Raw genomic sequence first — 19,760 nt, 5'->3', positions numbered from 1 at the left:
GAATCACCAGTCTATGTCTGACGCAGGATGCAGCATGCTTGGGGCTGGTGCATGGGGATGACCCAGAAAGATGTTATGGGGAGGGAGGAAGGGGGGTTCATGTTTGGGAATGCATGTAAGAATTAAAGATTTTAAAATTTAAAAAATAAAAAACTAAAAAAAAAAAAAAAGTAAATTCAAAAAAAAAAAAAAAACAAAAAAAAACACTAGGAACTAATCCAGAGAAGTACACCCACTATATTTCCCCAAACAGCTGAATGAATTAGTGTTCACTGACTGATGGCACCGCTCCCTCCTCACCATGAAGGCATCAAAAGCGGAATCTAGAAAATTTGTATACATGCTTGACAGAAACATGGATTAAAATTTAACCAGCATTGAAATTTTAAGCTAAGTTGGAAACCAGCTTGAAAACTTTACTTTAAATACACATATTGTTTTGAAGACACACCTTTCAAACAATGGTAACTTTCGGCCAGACCCGTCAAGTCATTGGGAGAGGAAAGGCCTGATGAAATTACCAAAGGTAAACCGAAGGAGAGAGCAAATTAGGCTTTTTCATCCAATTTTGGATTTTTTTTTATTATGGTGCATCTTTATCTTGCTAAGGGAAGTTAATGGGGTCATTCAGGAATAAAGGAGTCTCAAGGGAAATAACGGGAGGGAAAGAGAAAAGAACACAGAGAAGCAAACTTTTTAACTGCCTTATAAGCATCACCAGCAACAGAGATTCAAGCATCCATGACACTCATCTTGCAAACCGTATCCTTTAGTATTTTCTGCAGCTACTCTATTGATAATCTAAAAGGCATACACTTGAATTTATTGAAGTTATTTTTTAAATCAGATTGCAGTGGCAGAAACTTACATAAAATACGCTTCAAAAAGAAGGTATATAAAAGTAAATACTATCTAGATGTTGTTGTAATTTTTCCTAGACTTTCAGTAGTTAATGCTCTCATAACATAAGATCTGCTTTTCCTTCTCCCTTCCGAGGGAGACTAGCATTACTATCATGCCAGATGGTGCCTGAAACTGCAATGCTAGGAGGCCAGAAGGGCTCTGCACCATGGAGGCTATGGTCAGGACCACTAGTCACTGTGCTGGTCCTAAACCCAGGGAATATTGCTGCTGCTTCTATTACCTTGTACCACAGCATTTATCAGATAATGGAGAGAGAGAGAGAGTGGTGTCTGCGAGCTTGGCCTCTGGTATCATTATTGATGACAACACTTTACTTTGGTCCCCTGTTTTAGATTCATTTAGTCTACTCTGATTTGCTATTTTACAACAATTTATCATTGCTCAAAGCAATACAAATTTGCTTTTTAAATTGGCAGATATACCATTTAAGCAGTTACATATACTACTCATATATTAAATCCTATAGTAGTGTTATTTGCTCAGTTGTGTCTGGCTCTTTGTGACCCCCATGGACTGTAGCCTATCAGGCTCCTTTAACTATGGAATTATCCAGGCAAAAGTACTGGAGTGGGTTGCCATTTCCTTCTACAGGGGATCTTCCTGACCCAGGGATCGAACCCAGGTCTCCCACATTGCAGGCAAAGGCTTTTCCCATCTGAGCCACCAGGGAAGAGCCAAGGTAAAAGGGAGCTGGGCACGATACCCTGATGCAGGGTCCTCAGGACAGAAAGCTCTAGAAGCCAGTGGGTGTGAGAACATTCAAGTCCCGGGGTTTGAGATTGTGGGCCTGTGGCAGCTGTTTTGTCCCTTCTATCACTGGGATATCCATCTTGGGCGGCTTGAAAGTTGCTGGCTCCTTGACCCTTTTGGGTGGCTTGTGTGCGCATCACTTCCATTGGCCTCTGGAAGGATCTTGGTCCAGAGAGGCTCCATTTATCGGCTGAGCCTCTGTCCTTACCCCCGCTTCCAGAATCCATGGTGCTAAGACTGGGGCCAGATAAGGCTGTGGAAGAACCAGAAGTGACCCAAGGATCAAAGCCAGGTCTCCTGCATTGCAGGTAGATTCTTCACCATCTGAGCCACCATAACCTTCAGATAAAAACAGGAATCTAGTTTTCTGGTCCAGTTTAGAAAATGGGATTATTAATAGGGAAATTCAGCAACTATGTCTTTTTCCTAAACCATGTACTCTAAGAAATTAACCCTGAAAAATAGCATGCAGTCTCTTGAGTGTCTGTTTCCAACTGATAAAGAAACAGAGATCATTTTACATTCTTTATCACTCACTGTTTGGTTTCAAACACTTACAGGGTTGTGAAAACTCTAGCTTTAGGTAATAGAGTGGATGACCTTTCAAAGTCTTTTCTGGCCCTTTCTTTCAGAATTCTTCATTTGAGAATATTCCAAGGATTAATAATATTTGGACTTTTTATCTGGTTTCACTGAGATTAACTCAAATATTATGATTTAAGAAAAAAATAACCACGTGCACATATTTTTATATATTTTTTGAACTAGTTATCTTTAGAGTATTCAGTAAAAATTATTATTCTTTAGAAAGACAATGATAAAATATTTTGCTTATGTATATACCTAATTATAAAATCAAGTTTTGTAGGCAAATACTTCTTAAAATCAGAACAAAATTTCACCATCAACCCCTTAAAAAAGCAAGAAATCAAATGTTTATTTCCAATGAAAATGAGAAAAAAAAGGTATATCTTAAATTTCCATCACCTTGAGAAGAATCTGTTGTTCATGGTGCTGAACATTAAATTTTAATTTAAAAATGCAATGAGAATGTTTCTACTGTGTAATTTAAAAAATAGTCACAAAAATGTGTTTTTTAAAAGAAATTGAACTGCATTCTACCAAAAAGAAAACTGTTAAATTAATCAATGAATTCAGCAAGTTGCAGGATACAAAGTCAACACACAAAAATCAGTTGCATTTTTATTTATTGATACTAACAGTGAAAAATATGGAAAGGAGAACAATTCCATTTATAACAGCATCAAAAATAATAAAACATTTGGGAATGAACTTGACTAAGGAGGCAAAAGACTTGTACACTGAAAATGATAAAATTAAAGAAGACACAAATAAATGGAAAGACATTCCATCTTCGTGGTTTGGAAGACTTATTGTTAAAATGGCCATTCTACCCAAGGTGACCTATAGATTGAATGCAATCCTGTCAAAATCCTGATTTATCTTTTACAGAAGTAGAAAATCCATCTTAAAATTCATACAGAATCTCAAACACAGTCTCTTCTAATAGCAAAAACAAACATGAAAAAGAAGAACAAAGTTGGAGACCTTATACTTCTTGATTTCAAAACTTACTAAAAAGTACAGTAATCAAAACAGTGTGATACTGGCATAAAGATAGACATATAGAGCAATGGAACAGAATAGAGAATCTGGAAATAAACAATTGCATGTATGGTCAAATGATTTTCCACAAGGTTGCCAAGACCATTCATTGAGGAAAGGACAGTCTTTTCAATAACAATGTTAGGAAAAGTGGGTATCCACCTACAAAATAATGTACCTGGACTCAGCCTACACCATTTACATAGCAGATCAAAGACCTAAAGATACGAGCTAAAACTAAAATTCTTAGAAGAAAACATAGGGGAAATTTTTTCATGACAGGGAGTATAGCAGTAATTTCTTGGATAAAACACTGAAAAGCACAGGCCACTAAATAAGAAAGAATAAATTGGACTTAGTCAAAATTTAAACTTTTGCATATGAAAGGACAATTCAACAGAATAAAAGGCAACCCACAAATAGGAGAAAGTATTTGCAAATTATGTATCTGATAAGCAATTAATATCCAGAGTATATAAAGAACTACAAATCAGTGACAGAAAACAAACACTCTAATTCAAAAACTAATAAAAGACTTGAATAGATGGTTCTCCAAAGGAGATATAAACTGTCAGTAAGCACATGAAAAGATGCTCAGCATCACTAATCATTAGGAAAATGCAAATCAAAACCACAATGAGATACTACTTCACACTCATTAGGATGACTATTATGTAAAAACAGAAAACAAGTTTTTGTCAGGATGTAGAGGAACTGGAATTCTTGTGCATTGCTGGTGGGAATGTAAAATGAAGCTCCCATGGAAAACAGTATGGGTATTCCTCAAAAACTTAAACATAGAATTATTACATGATCCAGAAGTCCCACTTCTGGGTGTATCACCCAAAGTAATTGAAGGCAGGGACTTAGGTGATACTTGGACATCCATATTCACAGCAGCGTTGTTGACAGTAGTCAAAAATAGAAGCATCTCTTCTCTATCAGTGGTTGGACGGGCAAACAAAATGTAGAATATACATGCTATAGAATGTTTTCAGCCTTCAAAAAGAAAACAACTCTGACACGTGCTGTAATATGGAGCAACCTAGCAGCCATTATGGGTTTCCCTAGTGGCTCAGCGGTTAAGAATCTGCCTGCAATGCAGAAGATGTGGGTTTGATCCCTGAGTTGAGAAGATGCCCCGGAGAAGGAAATGTCAACCCACTCCTACCTCTGTCTGGGAAATCCTATGGACAGAGGAGCCTGGTGGGCTACAGTCCATGGGGTTACTAAGTCAGACACAGCTTAGCAACTAAACAACAACAGGGGACATTAGGCTAAGTGAAATAACTGCTGTGTGGTTCCAGTTATGAGGTAACTAGAGCAGTCAACTTCATAGATACGGAAAGTGGAATGGTGGTTGCTAAAGGCTGGGGTAGGGGAAATGGGGAGTTAGTATTTAGTGAATACAAAATTTCAGTTTGGGAAGATGAAAAATATTCTGGAGCTGGATGGTGGTGATGATTCTGTAATAAAATGAATGTACTTAATGCTACTGAGCCATACACTTAAAATGGTTAAATTGATAAAGCTTTATATTATGTATATTTTGCCACACACAAAAGTTAACTGTAAAAGTGTTTGGAGGAGATTGTGGTTGCAAGAATATGGCAGGACTGTAAAAATGCTTGCAAATAATGCATATTTAATTGTAGGAGAAAATGAGATATTGCAGCATTTCTCACTTTGGGCAAAATTCTCAAAATCAAATGTGTTTTGGATTATTTTGTACAAATATTCCATGGCTGATGGATTCAAGGTTTAGATATATATGCATTTAGACAATTATCCAAAGTAACTTTGGAACTCAAGTTTTGCATCTGTGGTCTGTCTGAAAGCAAAGTGGCCAGGCCTCAAAAATTTTTCTAACAGCAAGCAAATAAAATTCTGTTATTCATCAGTAAGGATTCATTTTTCTTCCCCTCTCTATTCTACAAAGTGTTAAAAGTCCTAAACCAGGAGCAGTTGCCTGATAACAAAAGAAATATGTAATTTGTAGCAGGTGGTTCTAATTGTGCCCATCAAATCTGTCGCTCAATTGTGCAGAAGAGTGGAAAATCAATTAGCAACTACAAGCTTGGGTACCGGTGAGTGACAGGAGTGTCTTAACTCAAACAGGAAATCAGCAACGGAAGAAAATGATTACCCAGGCTGCCAGAGGGTACTCAGAGGAGACAGTCCATCTACTGCCCAACCTTCTCAGACAAAACATGCTGTTGAAAAATATTCAAAGGTGTATTGTTATTCAAAGAACAGTATGGTGGACTTCCCTGGTGGTTCAGTGGATGAGTCTGTGTTCCAGTGCAGGAGACACAAAGTTTGATCCTTGATCCAGGAATATCCTACAGGCCGCAGGGCAACTAAGCCCATGCATCACAACTACTGAGCCAGCACTCTACAGCCCGAGAGCACACCGCAGCTAGAGTGACCCCAGCCATCTGCAGCGAGAGAAAGCCCGCCAGCCACGAAGACTCAGCAACAACACTAAAGAATGGTGTGGCGTGGGTCTTCACTTCTTAACTGATAAGGTCTCAGTGGGTAAAAATCAAGAGCATGAGGCCTCCTTTCCTCTCCTCAACTCCCGTGTCCCATGTTGGAGTCACTGCTTTGGATATAGACATGTTTGCAGGGCAGTGTACATGCACGCAAGCTACCTGGGAGGCCTGGCTCATTGGAATGAACATGTAGTACATGGTGGGGTGGACTGGTGACTGAGTGGCGTGCCAGTGAAAGGTCACCTGAGGGGCCTAAGAGGTCGAGGAGGGGATGGAAATAAATGCATCCAAATCTGAATCTGCTCTAGGGTTGGACTATAGATTAGCTTTGGCTATTCAATACAGTTTATCAAAGAAAAAATTTATAGTATTCACAGCATACCAGTGTATCCAGATTTGGAGGAAATGAAACAGAGTATGTTTTTTTCCCAGACACTTTCTGCCCTTTGCATGAGGTCCCCAAAAGGGTCAATTCAAAATGAAGTGTTTGAATTCTAACAGATTTCTGCCTTACTTGGGCTACTTTAGCACTGCGAGTTATCGGTAATGTCACTTTGAGTTTATCCATTTATTGTGTTACTTCACCTTCTTCTCTTGTTTCAGGCATCTATGTTCAAACTCTTTAGCTGCTGGCCTGCAAGTGGTGCCTTTTATTTTTACTTATTTTTTTGTATAGCATGCTGGTGTTTAATATAGATAGTCAATAAGTAATTTTCTAATAAACTCTTGACTGTTGACTTTTTGCATGGTCAGATAACATATGAAAAGTAATTAACACAGTGCCAGGTGTGTGATAGATACAAAAATGGAAGAATAAGATATAAAAAGAGGTGAAAGAATTAGACCTTTTTCTTCAGTGAAAAGCATTTGACTATAATTATTGAAAGAGCATAACTTTATTGGTCAAGCTCCTGAATAAAGCCCAGTGCTGACCTACTGGCTGGAGGACTTTCAGCCCAAGGCTCTCTCATAAACTTGTGGGTGGATTGAACAAGGCTAAGGATAAAGACTTCATTCTGCCTTGGTAGCTATTCTGGGAAGGAGAAAAGCAGAACTAAAAACAACACTGAGATACATCAGAGGTGGTGCTATACCCCATAAAAGGGTCTCCTGAGTATCAGATGTTTCATCAGGCAATTTTGCCAAATGCAGTCAGTCTGTTCCTGTGTGTGTGTGTGTGTGTGTGTGTGTGTGTGTGTGTGTCTGCACTCTTGTGCATTTGTTTGGAGGGAAGACTGGGAAAGAAGGTAAGAGGTGAGAGGAGAAAGGACTTCCTTGGTGGGTCCAGTAGCTAAGACTGTGCTGTCAATGCAGGGGGGCTGGATTTGATCCCTAATCAGGAAACTAGATCCCACATGCTGCAACTAAGACCCAGTGCAGTCAAATAAATAAATAAATATTTAAGACAAAAAAAAAAAAAAGACTAATGGCTTTGAATGTTGACTTCCCATGTGGGGTGAACAGAGAAAGCACCTAGAATTCCTCCTACAGTTTAGACCTGCATATGAAGGGTCTCTAGATAAAACCAGAGCATCAGTTGTTCTGTTTCCTGGTCTCCAAAGGATATTTTTAAAAAGGCAATGACCTCGGTAGAAAAGCAAGTTAACTAGCTTGGTGGGTATAGTTTCCCGTGGAACCACTGAAGAGTTCTGCCTTGCTTCTGTCTTCTGCCTGGAGGAGTCAGTCTCCCAGCTCTCACTGTCCTCCTGGCATTGATAGTGACACTGAGGTCACTTCTGATGTCGGTACTTTTATCTCCTGCTACTCTTCTGCAGCATGTTGCAAACTGTATGGAGTGTGGAAAGGGCACAGTGTCTCTCTGCACAGACATCTGTGCACAGAGAAATCCAAATCTAAGCAAACACAGACCAGAGAAGCAATGGAGAAGCATTTGAAAATCCTCTACAGTTTTACTTACTTTTGTTATTAAAAAAAAAAACTCCACATGATACATATATTATGTTCAAAAATACTTCATATTTAAATAACAGATTTCTTGCCTATTATAGGGACTTAGATAAAATATACATACAACTGAATATATTAGCAAAGCTAGATAATAAATCTTCATGGAAAGATTTGTTCCTCAAAAATCAATGTAAGAATAACATTGTATGGTTTAAATTCATCTAAATCAATAATTTAAATAATTTAATATTCTATTGCATGGTACCTCTTAGATTTTCACAAGTTACTGATTGTGATTACATTCTATCATTCCAAGAGCCCTTATGTCAAAAAAGCAGTATGCTTCTGATAGAAAATTTCAATTTTACCTGTTTGTAATGGTTATAAGCGCAGGAGGACAGTAGTAACCACTGGAGGCATGGTCAAAGCTTCGAAGGACTGTGTCAATTTTGTAACAGAATTTACCGTGTCTCTCCCATCCCTTAAACAAGAAAAAGGAAAATTAAAGACACAACTGATTTAGTTGAAAAGTAAAATATTTTTCAGTGTATTCTCATTTACCTCTTTTTTCTCTGACCCTCTCAAAACTTAAGACTTGAATGTTTGTCTTGATGTCTTTGATATCTAATGGTAATGCCATTAGCTACAGCCACTTTTATATTTATTTAATTAATTCATAAAGTCTAATGAACTGATTTAAAATCTTTATGCCCAAAACCTTAAAAGCTAATGGAAATAAAAGGACGTTCACGTGAGATCTCTCTCTAACACACACACACACACATACACACACACACACATACACGCACACACAGTCTGTTCAGACTTATAGGATTTCATGTAATTATTTCCTGAGGCATGGTAAAAGCCGGAAGTGTTGGCTTTGAGGACAAAATGCATAGATTTGAATTCTGGTTGCACCACCATGTGGCCTTATTTAATCTCTCCATGTCTCAGTTTTTCCCTCTATAAATAGGGATAATAATAGTATCCATGGAGGTGTTCTGAGAATCAAAGGAAGACACAGTCAGCAGAAACCCTAGAATAGAGCCAGGAGCTCAGTATGAGCAAAGAGGACATATGATCTATATAAGAGTATACTGTATTTTTTTTAAGTTTCTTGCATATTGCTTATTTTATGTTATCCGACTGAGATTCACTGAGATTAGGGACTCAAACAAAGTCAGACTAATGGATAAGCTGGTTTGGAATCTAATTTAGGTGCAATCCAGGACGGTCTTATCTGGGTCATCAAGCTTCCAAATAGATATTGGCTAAAATACTTTTTTGGTGAAGATTATTCCTAAATCAATTGGCTATCCATTTACAGAGAAAGCAAACACGCTTTTCACCCAGACAAAAATGACAAAGGTGTATGGCTCAGTCCTGGGAGTAAAGAAGGGTGGCTTATTCTTTAAAAGCATATGATACAGGAGACACATTGTCATTAGTCTTCTATATTTCAACCAAGCTATTTTAGTTATTTTCTTCCAATATTATAAAATCACATCCCTTCTATCAATCTATTTTTATGTATTCACCAGTTTTAAAATACACTTCATTCTGCGTCACACCAATGCTTGCCAGATATTAACCACATATAAAATGATTTCTGCCATACTACGTGGTAAAGGTCTCGATCTTGCATTAAATGAGGGAAAAATCTTACTTTAGAAATAAGCTATTTTAGTTCAAAACATTATTAAATGAGGTATGGATCAGACAGCAGTGCCACATCTAGCCGGCCAGGTTGTGCTCAGAACTCATTCCCTTAACTTCTCAGTCTTATCCGTGTGAGTAATTGACAGTGTCAGCCAGAACCCCTCCATGGATCACTCCAGTGGGGGCAGGGAGGTTAGACTGCTTTTGTATTTGGAAGGACAGGAGGAGGAAGGCTGACAATTTGACCTTTCTGACAAAGTACTCCTTATTCATTAGTGGTTTTTAGATCACAGGCTGCTTAGCAAAATAAACAAACCAAAATACAACCAAGAACTGAATAGCCTCTAAGAAAATGAGAGGGGGGTGGAATGTGGCATAATAATAACCAGAAAAACAAAGACTCTTTGCCACAAGCCTTTGTCCACACAATGAAAGTGGGAAGAATAATTGATTGTATTTGTGAATATCCTTTGTCCATGAGGTGGCATTTTATTTTAAATGAAATGATGATGTTGACAGTACTGAAACAATTGCTCTTATTACCAAGTCCCCTAAAAGTAACTCAGAAGGGAATAAAAATCTCGTTAAATTTCTGCTCTGAAATTATCGAGACTTATTTTATGAGTGATTTTGCATGTGCAGACTGTTGAAAGAATTGCATTAAAGCAATTAGCTAAAAGAAAAGAACTTTCAAAACTATATTTGTAGGTAGGTACATAAAGAAATTAATTAAATTTTGCCATAAAATTAAAAAACTGGCTCTGAACTCAGAATCCTTAAATATTGGTAACATTGGTCAGAAAGAGGAAAGCAGTGTATGAAAGTTTAAATAGAACATCAATTGTTTCTGCCGGGTAAGAAGTTAATTACTCTTTCAACACAAATTAAACAGTTGAGTTGCCTTGAAAGCCATTGTAAAACAGATTTTTTTTCAATATTTCTAATCAGATAGAGATTAGAGATCAGCTATAACTAATTCAGGAATTGTAGTCATTAGGACAAATGTTTGGTCACATGTCAGCTATGGCACATGTGTTGTTCAGCTAATGTATGAAGAGTGATTAATATACTTATACATTGATTAATGAATCAAATGTAGTTTCTGGAGAGATGGGTCATCATTTAATTAGAATTGGATTAGAAGAGAAAATAATTAGAAGAGAACTGCATAAGAACCCTATTTGTGAACATTTTGAGATTCACGGAATAAAAATTTCCAATAGTTAAATTTAGAATTTTTAGGTGTGTGTGCATGTGAGAGAGAGACAGAGATACAGAGAGACACACGAAGAGAGAACACATGTGCTAAGGACACTGATAGGTAAATTTTTGGTACCTTACTACAGAATATTGAATGTACTTTAAGAAATTTAAAACAGTTTAAACATTTATTTTCTGTCTTTAAAGTTTAAACCTAAAGTATTAAGTATGTTTTTATTCTTTAAGTACTGAAAACAGTTCAAATACCAAAAATAGTTTATTACTTAAAATAATAAAGTGTTTTTTACCTTTTTCCTAAATAATATACCGGCGGGGTGGGGGGGCTTCCCAAGTGGCACAGTGTTAAAAGAACACACCTGCCAATGTAGGAGACGCAAGAGACATGAGTTTGAGCCCTGGGTGGAAGATCCCCTTGAGTAGGAAATGGCAACCCACTCCAGTATTCTTGCCTGGAAAATTCCATGGACAGAGGAGCCTGGCGAGCTACAGTTCATGGGATTGCAAAAAGTTGGACACGACTGAGCACACACATAAATAACAATAAATGTATTCTATTATATATTAATAAATATGTTAATATTTGCTAATAAATAGCTATTATTTGTAATGTTTATGAATATTATATTTTGTAGTAAATAATATATTTTAATAATATAATGTGATGTATATTATAATAATAATTGCAAACATACATTTCTCTTTGTTATTGTATTTTATTCAATTATTCAAGTTTAAGAAAAGTGAAAAAGAAGGCTGGACTCTGAGTGCAGAAGGTCACTCTGACTTAAAGGAATGCTTTTGCTTTCACTCTGATAGTCTTCATTGGAAGACAATGAAAGCCACGTGTGAGTCAGGGCACCCCATGACAGCATTGTTTGTAAAGATGGTAGAACAAGATCATTTCCATTTCTTATCTCAAAAGAAAATTTGTCTTGGGTGGAAGAGGATGCTAAGACAATCCTTCACAGAGCTGTAAATCTTTTGAGTGGTTCTAGCTGATAATTGTCTGATTTGTTGCAATAGCCCATTCAGAAAAAAAGGAGGGAAGAAAAGCAGGAAGGAAGGGAGAGAGGGGAAAGAGGAAAAAGGTAGCCAAGGCAGGAAAAAGAGATTTACTTTAATTTGATGGTGGATAAATCATTATAGTTATGAAGTCCCTGCAGTGTTCACAGCTCTTACCTTTTGACAGCCAGATTCAGTGTCAGAAAGGACAAGGCCTGCTTTCTTACAAAGGTAAAAAAGTGTTTCTTCGCAATTTTTAACTTTCCAGTGTCCCTCCTAGGGGGAAAACGATACAGGATGAATGAATGCACTCCATTACTGATGATGATAGTCAGTGTTAATTATTTTGGATTAAAAGATGATTAATGCGTGTTTCAGCATGGCATAATGTGTTAGGATCTTGGGTTGATTCCCGACATGTGAGAGAGAGGTTTGGCTTTTACATTAAGCTGATCTCAGTTTTTGTTTTTAAAAGATGGGATAGGTAGTGATTCTCAGTCTTTAGTGTGCACCAAAATTACCTGGGTTATTAAAACACAGATGATTGGGATCCATGTGTCTCATTCAGTAAGTTAGGTGGGACCTGAGAATCTGCATTTCTAACAGGTTTTTTGGTGATATTGATGCTGCTGGTCTGGGGGCCACACTTTGAGAACCACTTGGATGAAACTATTTCCCTGACCAACTGATAATACTGCTGCTTCTCTCTGATCACTTCTAGATGTTAAACTGAATGCTTTGGGGCTTCCCTGATGCTGGGGAAATGCCTGGAAGGCACCATGAATCACTTTAGAGAACATTATCATAGCTGAACTTCATGTTCAACCCCGGACACCCTTCTTCACGAATTTTCCAAAGCCCAACTCCATTTCCTCTTTTAGTAATAGCCTGCTGCCTGCATGTCTTTTCTTAGTTCTACTGAAGGCTGTTCTCATATCCTTCATTAATAATGAAATACAATAACTGCTAACTGATTAAAATTTTATTCTGTCAAGAGATTTTTTATTTTAACACCAATCAGACCTTTAGACTAAAACCACACAGTTGAAATTTTAGTGTCTCAGGCATGCAAGGATTTAGGTGAATAGACACCTCTTCCATGACCCTCAGAAACACACCACGTAGGAAGGTGACACCTTAACTCATAAGAGCAGCTTTGTAGCTCATTCCCATGGAGTCTCCAGCAAACCATTCAGTTCTAAGATGGTGTCAGGCACACTGTAGTTGCTTAATAACTGTTTCAGGGACAGATGAATGAATTGTTTCCTAGGCTCTCAGATTCAAATTGAGGTATCAGCCACGTTTAGTAACTAGTTAATTTATAATAATTACATTCATATTGAGCTCAACTTCAAAGAAATGAATGTTACTTTTTATGTATCTACTATTTTAGCAGCTACTGAGTTGCTAAAACGGGGCCACAAAATACCACACTTACAGCAGCATGGTCCTGACACATCCAGTGATGTTAGAACCTATCTTTTCTCTCTTAAGAATAATTTCTCTGTCCAAATGGGCTCCTGTTCTGTGAATATGCTAAGTGAAATACTCACGTCTGTCAAATGAAAAAGGAGAATGTCAATAGGAAATTAAGGTCACCTTTAATTATATCAAAACTAATAAACCAGTAAAACCTCAAATACTATAGTGGCTTTCAGGAGAGTTAGACCCAAGACAAGCATTTAGAGAGGTCATCGCCTCCGCCAGGCGTGACCCTGAAGCGCTGCCTGAGTACTATCATTGTAACTGCATGTATCTGTGGCAGCCTTGAAAGTAAAAACAATGGACTGTGCCATAAGAATAAGTGCTTAGGCATTTCCTGTGTTTGGCTGGCACAGTCACTTTGTCAAGCTACTTAAGTAACATTTAATAAACTGCTCAGATCCCAGTTACCTCCCAAAACTCCACCAGTGAGTTCAGCAGCCATCTGGTTAAAGAGATTAAGTCTATTCTAAACATACTTTGAAAAACACCATCAAATAGCTTGAGATTAAATGAATTCTGTATAATCAGAGGTTTTAGATAAATGAGAGACTAGAGTAAGGATAAGCGTGATGTTAAGGTCACTGGGACCATTTCATTCATGTTGAGGAAAAGAGCAAGATTTTTCCATCAATTCACAGTTTTCAAAGAGGTTACACACAGTGTTGAAACCCTTTTATGTTAAGAAGATAATGGAGTTTAAAAACCATCAGAGTAATTTCCTGGCTCCCTGGTTCTTCCCTTCATCTTCACCCAGTGGTCAATGGTGTTACCATCCACCAAAACGGTGGGTGCTCAAGCCAAAAACCTACCTCTCTCTCACCTCTACATCTATTCTAGCAACAATCCCTGTCTTACAGAGGATCCTTGAATCTGTCTTCTTGTCTCCACATTCACTACCCTAATTCAACCACAAGAAGAGCATCCAAACCAGCCTTTCTTCTTCCCTTTTGTCTTTCTCCGATCAGTTCTCTGGGGCTTCCCTGGTAGCTCCGACGGTAAAGAAACTGCAGTGCAGGAGACCCGGTCCTGACCCTGGGTCAGGAAGATCTCTCGGAGAAGGAAATGGAAACCCACTGCAGTATTCTTGCCTGGAGAACTCCATGGACAGAGGAACCTGACAGGCTACAGTCCACGGGGTCGCAAGTCGGACACGACTTAGTGGCTAAACCACCAATCAGTTCTCTGTGGAGCAGCCACAGTTACTCTTAAAATGTAAACAGTTTTGGGGGAGGTGGGAGGGGGGTTCAGGATGGGGAACACATGTATACCCATGCCAGATTCGTATCAATGTATGGCAAAACCAATACAATATTGTAAAGTAAAAAATAAATAAAACTGAAAAAAAAAAAAGAGTGTGATGTCAACTGAGGTGAATCCTCAAGCAAAAAAAAGAAAAAAAAAATAATAAATATATATATATATATGTGTGATACTTCAAACCAAAGACTGCAAAGACAGGGCTTAGGTATAAGCCACTAAGTAAAATCAGTTATTTGTGAAATATTGTCATGAATCTACACTTATTTTAAATGTATTCAAATATTTGTATTTTACAATAAAGTCTTTTTAATTTTGTAAAAAAAGAAAAAAATGTAAATCAGATCACGCCTTCATCTCCGTGCAGCCCTTTAGTGGGTCCCAGGCCTATAAGCCTCACATTTTCTCATTCTTCCTGCTCCATCTCCTACCACCTTTCACCATTCATGCCGCCGTACTACCCAGGTCTCTGTTTGGATTACCAGACAAGGCAAGCCTTGGCCTGCCTTCGGGGTCCCCTGCCTGAAATGTTCTCCTGCTCTTCAAGAGACCTTTTTGTTCTTCAGGTCCTATATTAAATACCACCTCTTCAGAGAACTTTTGTTGACTGTCCTGTCTGAAGAAGCTGTCCCAACCCACATTTCTCATTCTCTTGAGCCTACGTCCTCAGAGCTGTCATCACAACTACAGCCAGCACGTGTTCCCAGTGTGCGTGTGTTTTGCTGCCTAGTGTGGAAGCCCCAGGAGGAGGAGGCGTTGTGTCTGTGTTCATCTCTGCCACAGCCCACGTGCCTGGCCCAGGTGGCCCTCAATACAAGTTCAGCGAAGTGAGCATTGAACAACGAATCAACTTACAGATTGCTCTGCTGAGACACACAATTGGCTTCTATTTGCAAACATGTGGGGCTCAAGTGTGTGCCAGTTAGTAAAGGTGACCGAGGAGCCATTAGACCATTCAAAGGAAACTGGAATTTTATGGCTGCTCAAACCAATCCATGTTTCTGATGCATTTTCTGCAAGAGATTAACGTAAATTACTTACAAGAATCCTAGTATCTGCAAAGGCAGTAACACAGAGGGGCTGTTACCAGTATACACCACTTTGCATGTGATTGCTCCTTTGTTTCTTCATGGAAAGAAACCTGTTTAAAGTTTTGCTATAAAACACCTGCTTAAACTTTTCTCCCATTCATCTATCCATATCTGCTCAATATCGGTTTATGAGCAAGGCAGACAGTGAAAGTCGTGCAAGGACAAAGCTTAAGCTAGTCAGATTCCTGGAACACTAGTTAGTTTGTGCTACAGTATGGAAAGTAAGTCTGAAAAGTCTTGTAAAAAAAAACTTTTAATAATGTCTAGCTTTACTTTTTTTTTTCCTTTTGACTAGGAAAAAAAAAAGCAGAAACTCTTAGAAGCATTGAATGGGAGAAATGGGGTGTCTGGAAAAGTAAATAAAATAAAGCTTGCCAGTCTAGGTGGGTTGAAAAGACCACTGGTGGCTGGGAGAGTGTCCAGTGACTTGTTGAGATGGAGGCAGCCACAGGATTCTTTCATCCCAGTGCAGAGTGAGGAAAAATGACAAGGAGTTTGGTTTTCACTCCAAACTAAAACCTAACATTAAAGGGCCATATAAGTAGATGCTGAGGATTCTTTCCGCTAAAAACAATTTACTCAATGATTTCAGTGATTTTGTTAGGAACTTCCTTTATTGCTTGGATTACGTGGCCACGGCACATTACTGCTCTCTAGTACCCACTATACTAAGTTACAGGTTCAAGTTTTTTAAATTAGAAGTTTCAGGAAATTATCTTTCTTCTTTAAAGAAAACCCCCAAACCCCTAAATCAAATTTATCTGGCATATGTGAGATATTACAAAGTTTATTAGTATGTATTATGTAAAAATTCAATGAATTTGCATGCCTGTATATTATTTGGAAATTTCAGATGTATGTGTCATAAAGAATCACTTTAAAATAGTTTAATTTCTTGTCAACTTTACTAATAAAGAGAGTTACTATGTATATACCTCTTAAACCAAAGACACTCGGCACTCACCATCTCCAAGGAGGGTTACAAGAAACTCCACTTCTGCTAACGAAGTTATGTCTATTAATGCACTGTTGTTGGACTGGCAAGACTGCAAAGCCTCATTCCAGGTCTTTTTTTCTTTCTGAAGTTTATAGCAGTTACGATTGTGGGGATTCCAGCCAGGCTCACAGTGGGTAGCATAGTATTTCCAAGCATCATTTTCTTTTTGAACCAACAAAAAACAAGGTCACTTTCCACAATTATTTTGACATTACTTATTACCCACAATATAAATCACCATCAATATGTGATTATTTTTTAAACTTGAAAAACAGAAGCATATGATACAATAACATATAAACCATATCCTTCTAGGTCTTCAGACTTGAGAGCGATCCCAACTGTGATCTAGATCTAGGGTCTAATGGATCTCAGTGCTTCATTTTCCAGATGAGCTAAGGCACAAAGAGGTTAAGCAGACTTGGTAAGATATTACAACCTAAGCGAGAGTCAGAATACCCTGACTCGCTTAGGTTGTATGATAAATATCATATTCTAACACATATATATGGAATCTGGAAAAATGGTACTGAAGAACTTATTTATATGGCAGCAGTGGAGAAACAGACATAGAAAACAGACCTATGGACATGGGGAGAGGGGAGGAGAGGGTGAGATGTATGGAAAGAGTAACACGGAAACTTACATTACTATATATAAAATAGATAGCCAAGGAGAACTTGCTGTATGGCTCAGGAAACTCAAACAGGGACTCTGTATCAACCAAGAGGGGTGGGATGGGGAGGGAGATGGGAGGAAGATTCAAAACGGAGGGGATATATGTGTACCTATGGCTGATTCATGCTGAGGTTTGATAGAAAACAACAAAATTCTGTAAAGCAATTATCCTTCAATAAGAAAAAATAATTAAATTAAAAATATATAGAATTTAGCAGTTGGAGCTGCCATTTAAGTCTTTTTACACTGAAAGAGGAGTATTATGAAACACAAATGGTTTTTAAAGGATTTTATATACAGTATTAGGTGTGGGGATAGACATTTATTCTCAGTTGAAAAGAATTCAAAATTCTCTGGCCACTTTCTCTAGAGCAGAGATAACAGCTTTCATTTTGAGGGTCAGTCTGAGTGCCTCTGGGGTCTCTCTGGGCTCAGATGTACTCTGGGTTTGACTTACAGGAGAACAATGCCACGGTGCTTTGACACTGGCAGGGAAGGCAGCTGTGTGTGTGCACATTGTGACTGTCTTGTTCCAGGAGCTTGCCCCCAGGCTGAAGACGGCATTTTTACTTAATTTTATTACCTACAACTGCTTCCTTTGTGGCTCAGCAGGTAAAGAATCTGCCCGCAATGTGGGAGACCTGAGTTTGACCCCTGGGTTGGGAAGACACCCTGGAGAAAAGAAAGGCTACACATTCCAGTAGTCTGGCCTGGAAAATTCCATGGACTGTACAGTCTATGGGGTTGCAAAGAGTCGGACACGACTGAATGACTTTCACCTCACATTACCTACAACTGGGTGCTTCCCTTCAGCACTAACTTGGAAACAACTTCACTGCTAATTTAGGAAACAAGACATTCTTTCAAAATTGCTTCTAGGTCTCTAACAGAGATTAGAAGCACAGTGGAAGAATGTTAGAATATTTAGGTAGATCAATAATATCAACCTAGAAACATAATCACAGAACCCCCTTAAAAAAATGAACCTAAATTTCACTCTAAAAGGAAGATAAAAACATGGGAACTTCTCTGATTGATGCAAAGGTGGAGACAAGTAAGGAACCAGAGGACCTTGGATACACAGTCTGAAGATACTAGATGAGATCATCAAAAGTATTTGTTGGACTTGAAACAGCACCAAATAATCCAGACAAACTTAGCTTAACTTTTAAGCCATTATTTCTGGTCTTCTGACCTCAATTAATAGATCAGGAGAGCAAATAAAATAGAAGAAAAGATGGAGAGCAGCAGAATGTGCAGGAGGGCATAAGAAAAAGAAAAATCAAGGCAGAAGAAATTGAGGCAAGAAAATGAAAGGAAAAGAGCGGGGGACAGGCTGATAATAGCCATAGCAATGTCAGCACATTTTTGACATGATGAAAAAAATCTCTAGAGAAAAAAATGATGAAGTGTTTCTTCTGCCCACCCCTATATTCCATAATATCTTTAGATTTAGCTACTTGAAGGAAAATAAAAGTTCAAGCTTAATTGTAAGGAGGTGTAGAGAAGAAGGAACACTTCCACACTGTTGGTGGGAATGTAAATGGTGCAGCCACTATGGAGAACATCGTGGAGGTTCCTTACAAAACTAAAAATAGAACTACCACTTGATCCAGTAATCCCACCCCTGGACATATATACAAAAAAGACAAAAGCTCTAATTAAGAAGGATACGTGCATCCCAGTGTTCATAGCAGCACTATTTACAATAGCCAGGACATGGAAGAAGCCTAAATGTCCATCAACAGATGAGTGGATAAAGAAGATGTGGTATGTATGTGTATATATATGGTGATGGCATATGATAATGGAATACTACTCAGCCATAAACATGAATGAACTGATGCCATTTGTGGCAACACGGATGGACCTAGAGATTATCATACTAAGTCAGGTAAGTCAGGTAAAGACAAGTATCATGTGATATCACTTACATGTGGAACCTAAAAAAATGGTGCAAATGAGCTTACTGACAACAGACTCACAGACATTGTAAACAAACTTATGATTACTAAAGGGGGAAAAGGGGATAAATTAGAAATTTGGGATTAATGGATACACACTACTATATATAAAGTAGATAAAGAACAAGGACCTACTGTATAAAACAGGGAACTATATTCAGTATTTTGTCGTGACCTATAATGGAAAAGAATCTGAAAAAGAACTGTTGTTTCTAAAGACAAAAAAAAATTTTTTTTAAGAATTGTTTCTAATTATGCTGGTAATGATTCTTTTAAAAATGGTTATATTTTTAGCTCTACTTACTGAGTTAAGGCATTAATTCCATAAAATTAAAAAGAAGTAATAGATCTTAAGAATGGAAGTAACTGGGCTTCAGATACTAGATTGTAATTATGTGGTATTTAAGTCTTAGGTACACCTAAAAGCTTTGTTATTTTGAGGAGGAAATATTACTAATAAGAGATACAGAATGTGATAGGAGATCGATGAAGTAAAGAATTTTATAGAACTATATTCTAATTTATGTGTTTAATTTGTAGGGTAATCATAAATAAAACTCAACTAGAATAGAAAAGGAAGCATATCTTGTTTTTCTAAAAAGAGAGGGAGAAGATATTTTCTATATTTAGGTTATTTGCTTTAGTTTTTAGTAAAAACCTAAATGCATTTGTTAAATTCATGGTGCCTTGGGAATAACAG

At 37.8% G+C, this 19,760-nt stretch overlaps 1 protein-coding gene across 2 annotated transcripts in view; it reads right to left on the bottom strand.

Annotated features, from left to right (window-relative positions):
• PLA2R1 (phospholipase A2 receptor 1) overlaps positions 1-19,760 on the bottom strand; it is a 126,734-nt gene that overhangs the window by 65,783 nt on the left and 41,191 nt on the right. For both annotated transcript variants that reach the window (XM_027964908.3, XM_060409836.1), the window contains exons 7-10: positions 16,386-16,580; positions 15,186-15,343; positions 11,766-11,864; positions 8,072-8,184 (exon numbers count right to left, since the gene is read on the bottom strand). In XM_027964908.3, coding sequence (XP_027820709.2) covers positions 8,072-8,184; positions 11,766-11,864; positions 15,186-15,343; positions 16,386-16,580 — 565 coding nt within the window. The remainder of the gene's footprint in view (positions 1-8,071; positions 8,185-11,765; positions 11,865-15,185; positions 15,344-16,385; positions 16,581-19,760) is intronic.

Source organism: Ovis aries, chromosome 2 (assembly GCF_016772045.2).
Source record: "Ovis aries strain OAR_USU_Benz2616 breed Rambouillet chromosome 2, ARS-UI_Ramb_v3.0, whole genome shotgun sequence".
Classification (NCBI taxonomy): domain Eukaryota; kingdom Metazoa; phylum Chordata; class Mammalia; order Artiodactyla; family Bovidae; genus Ovis; species Ovis aries.
The sequence above is the reverse complement of the archived record's forward strand: the minus strand, read 5'-3'. Positions and strand labels throughout refer to the sequence as shown.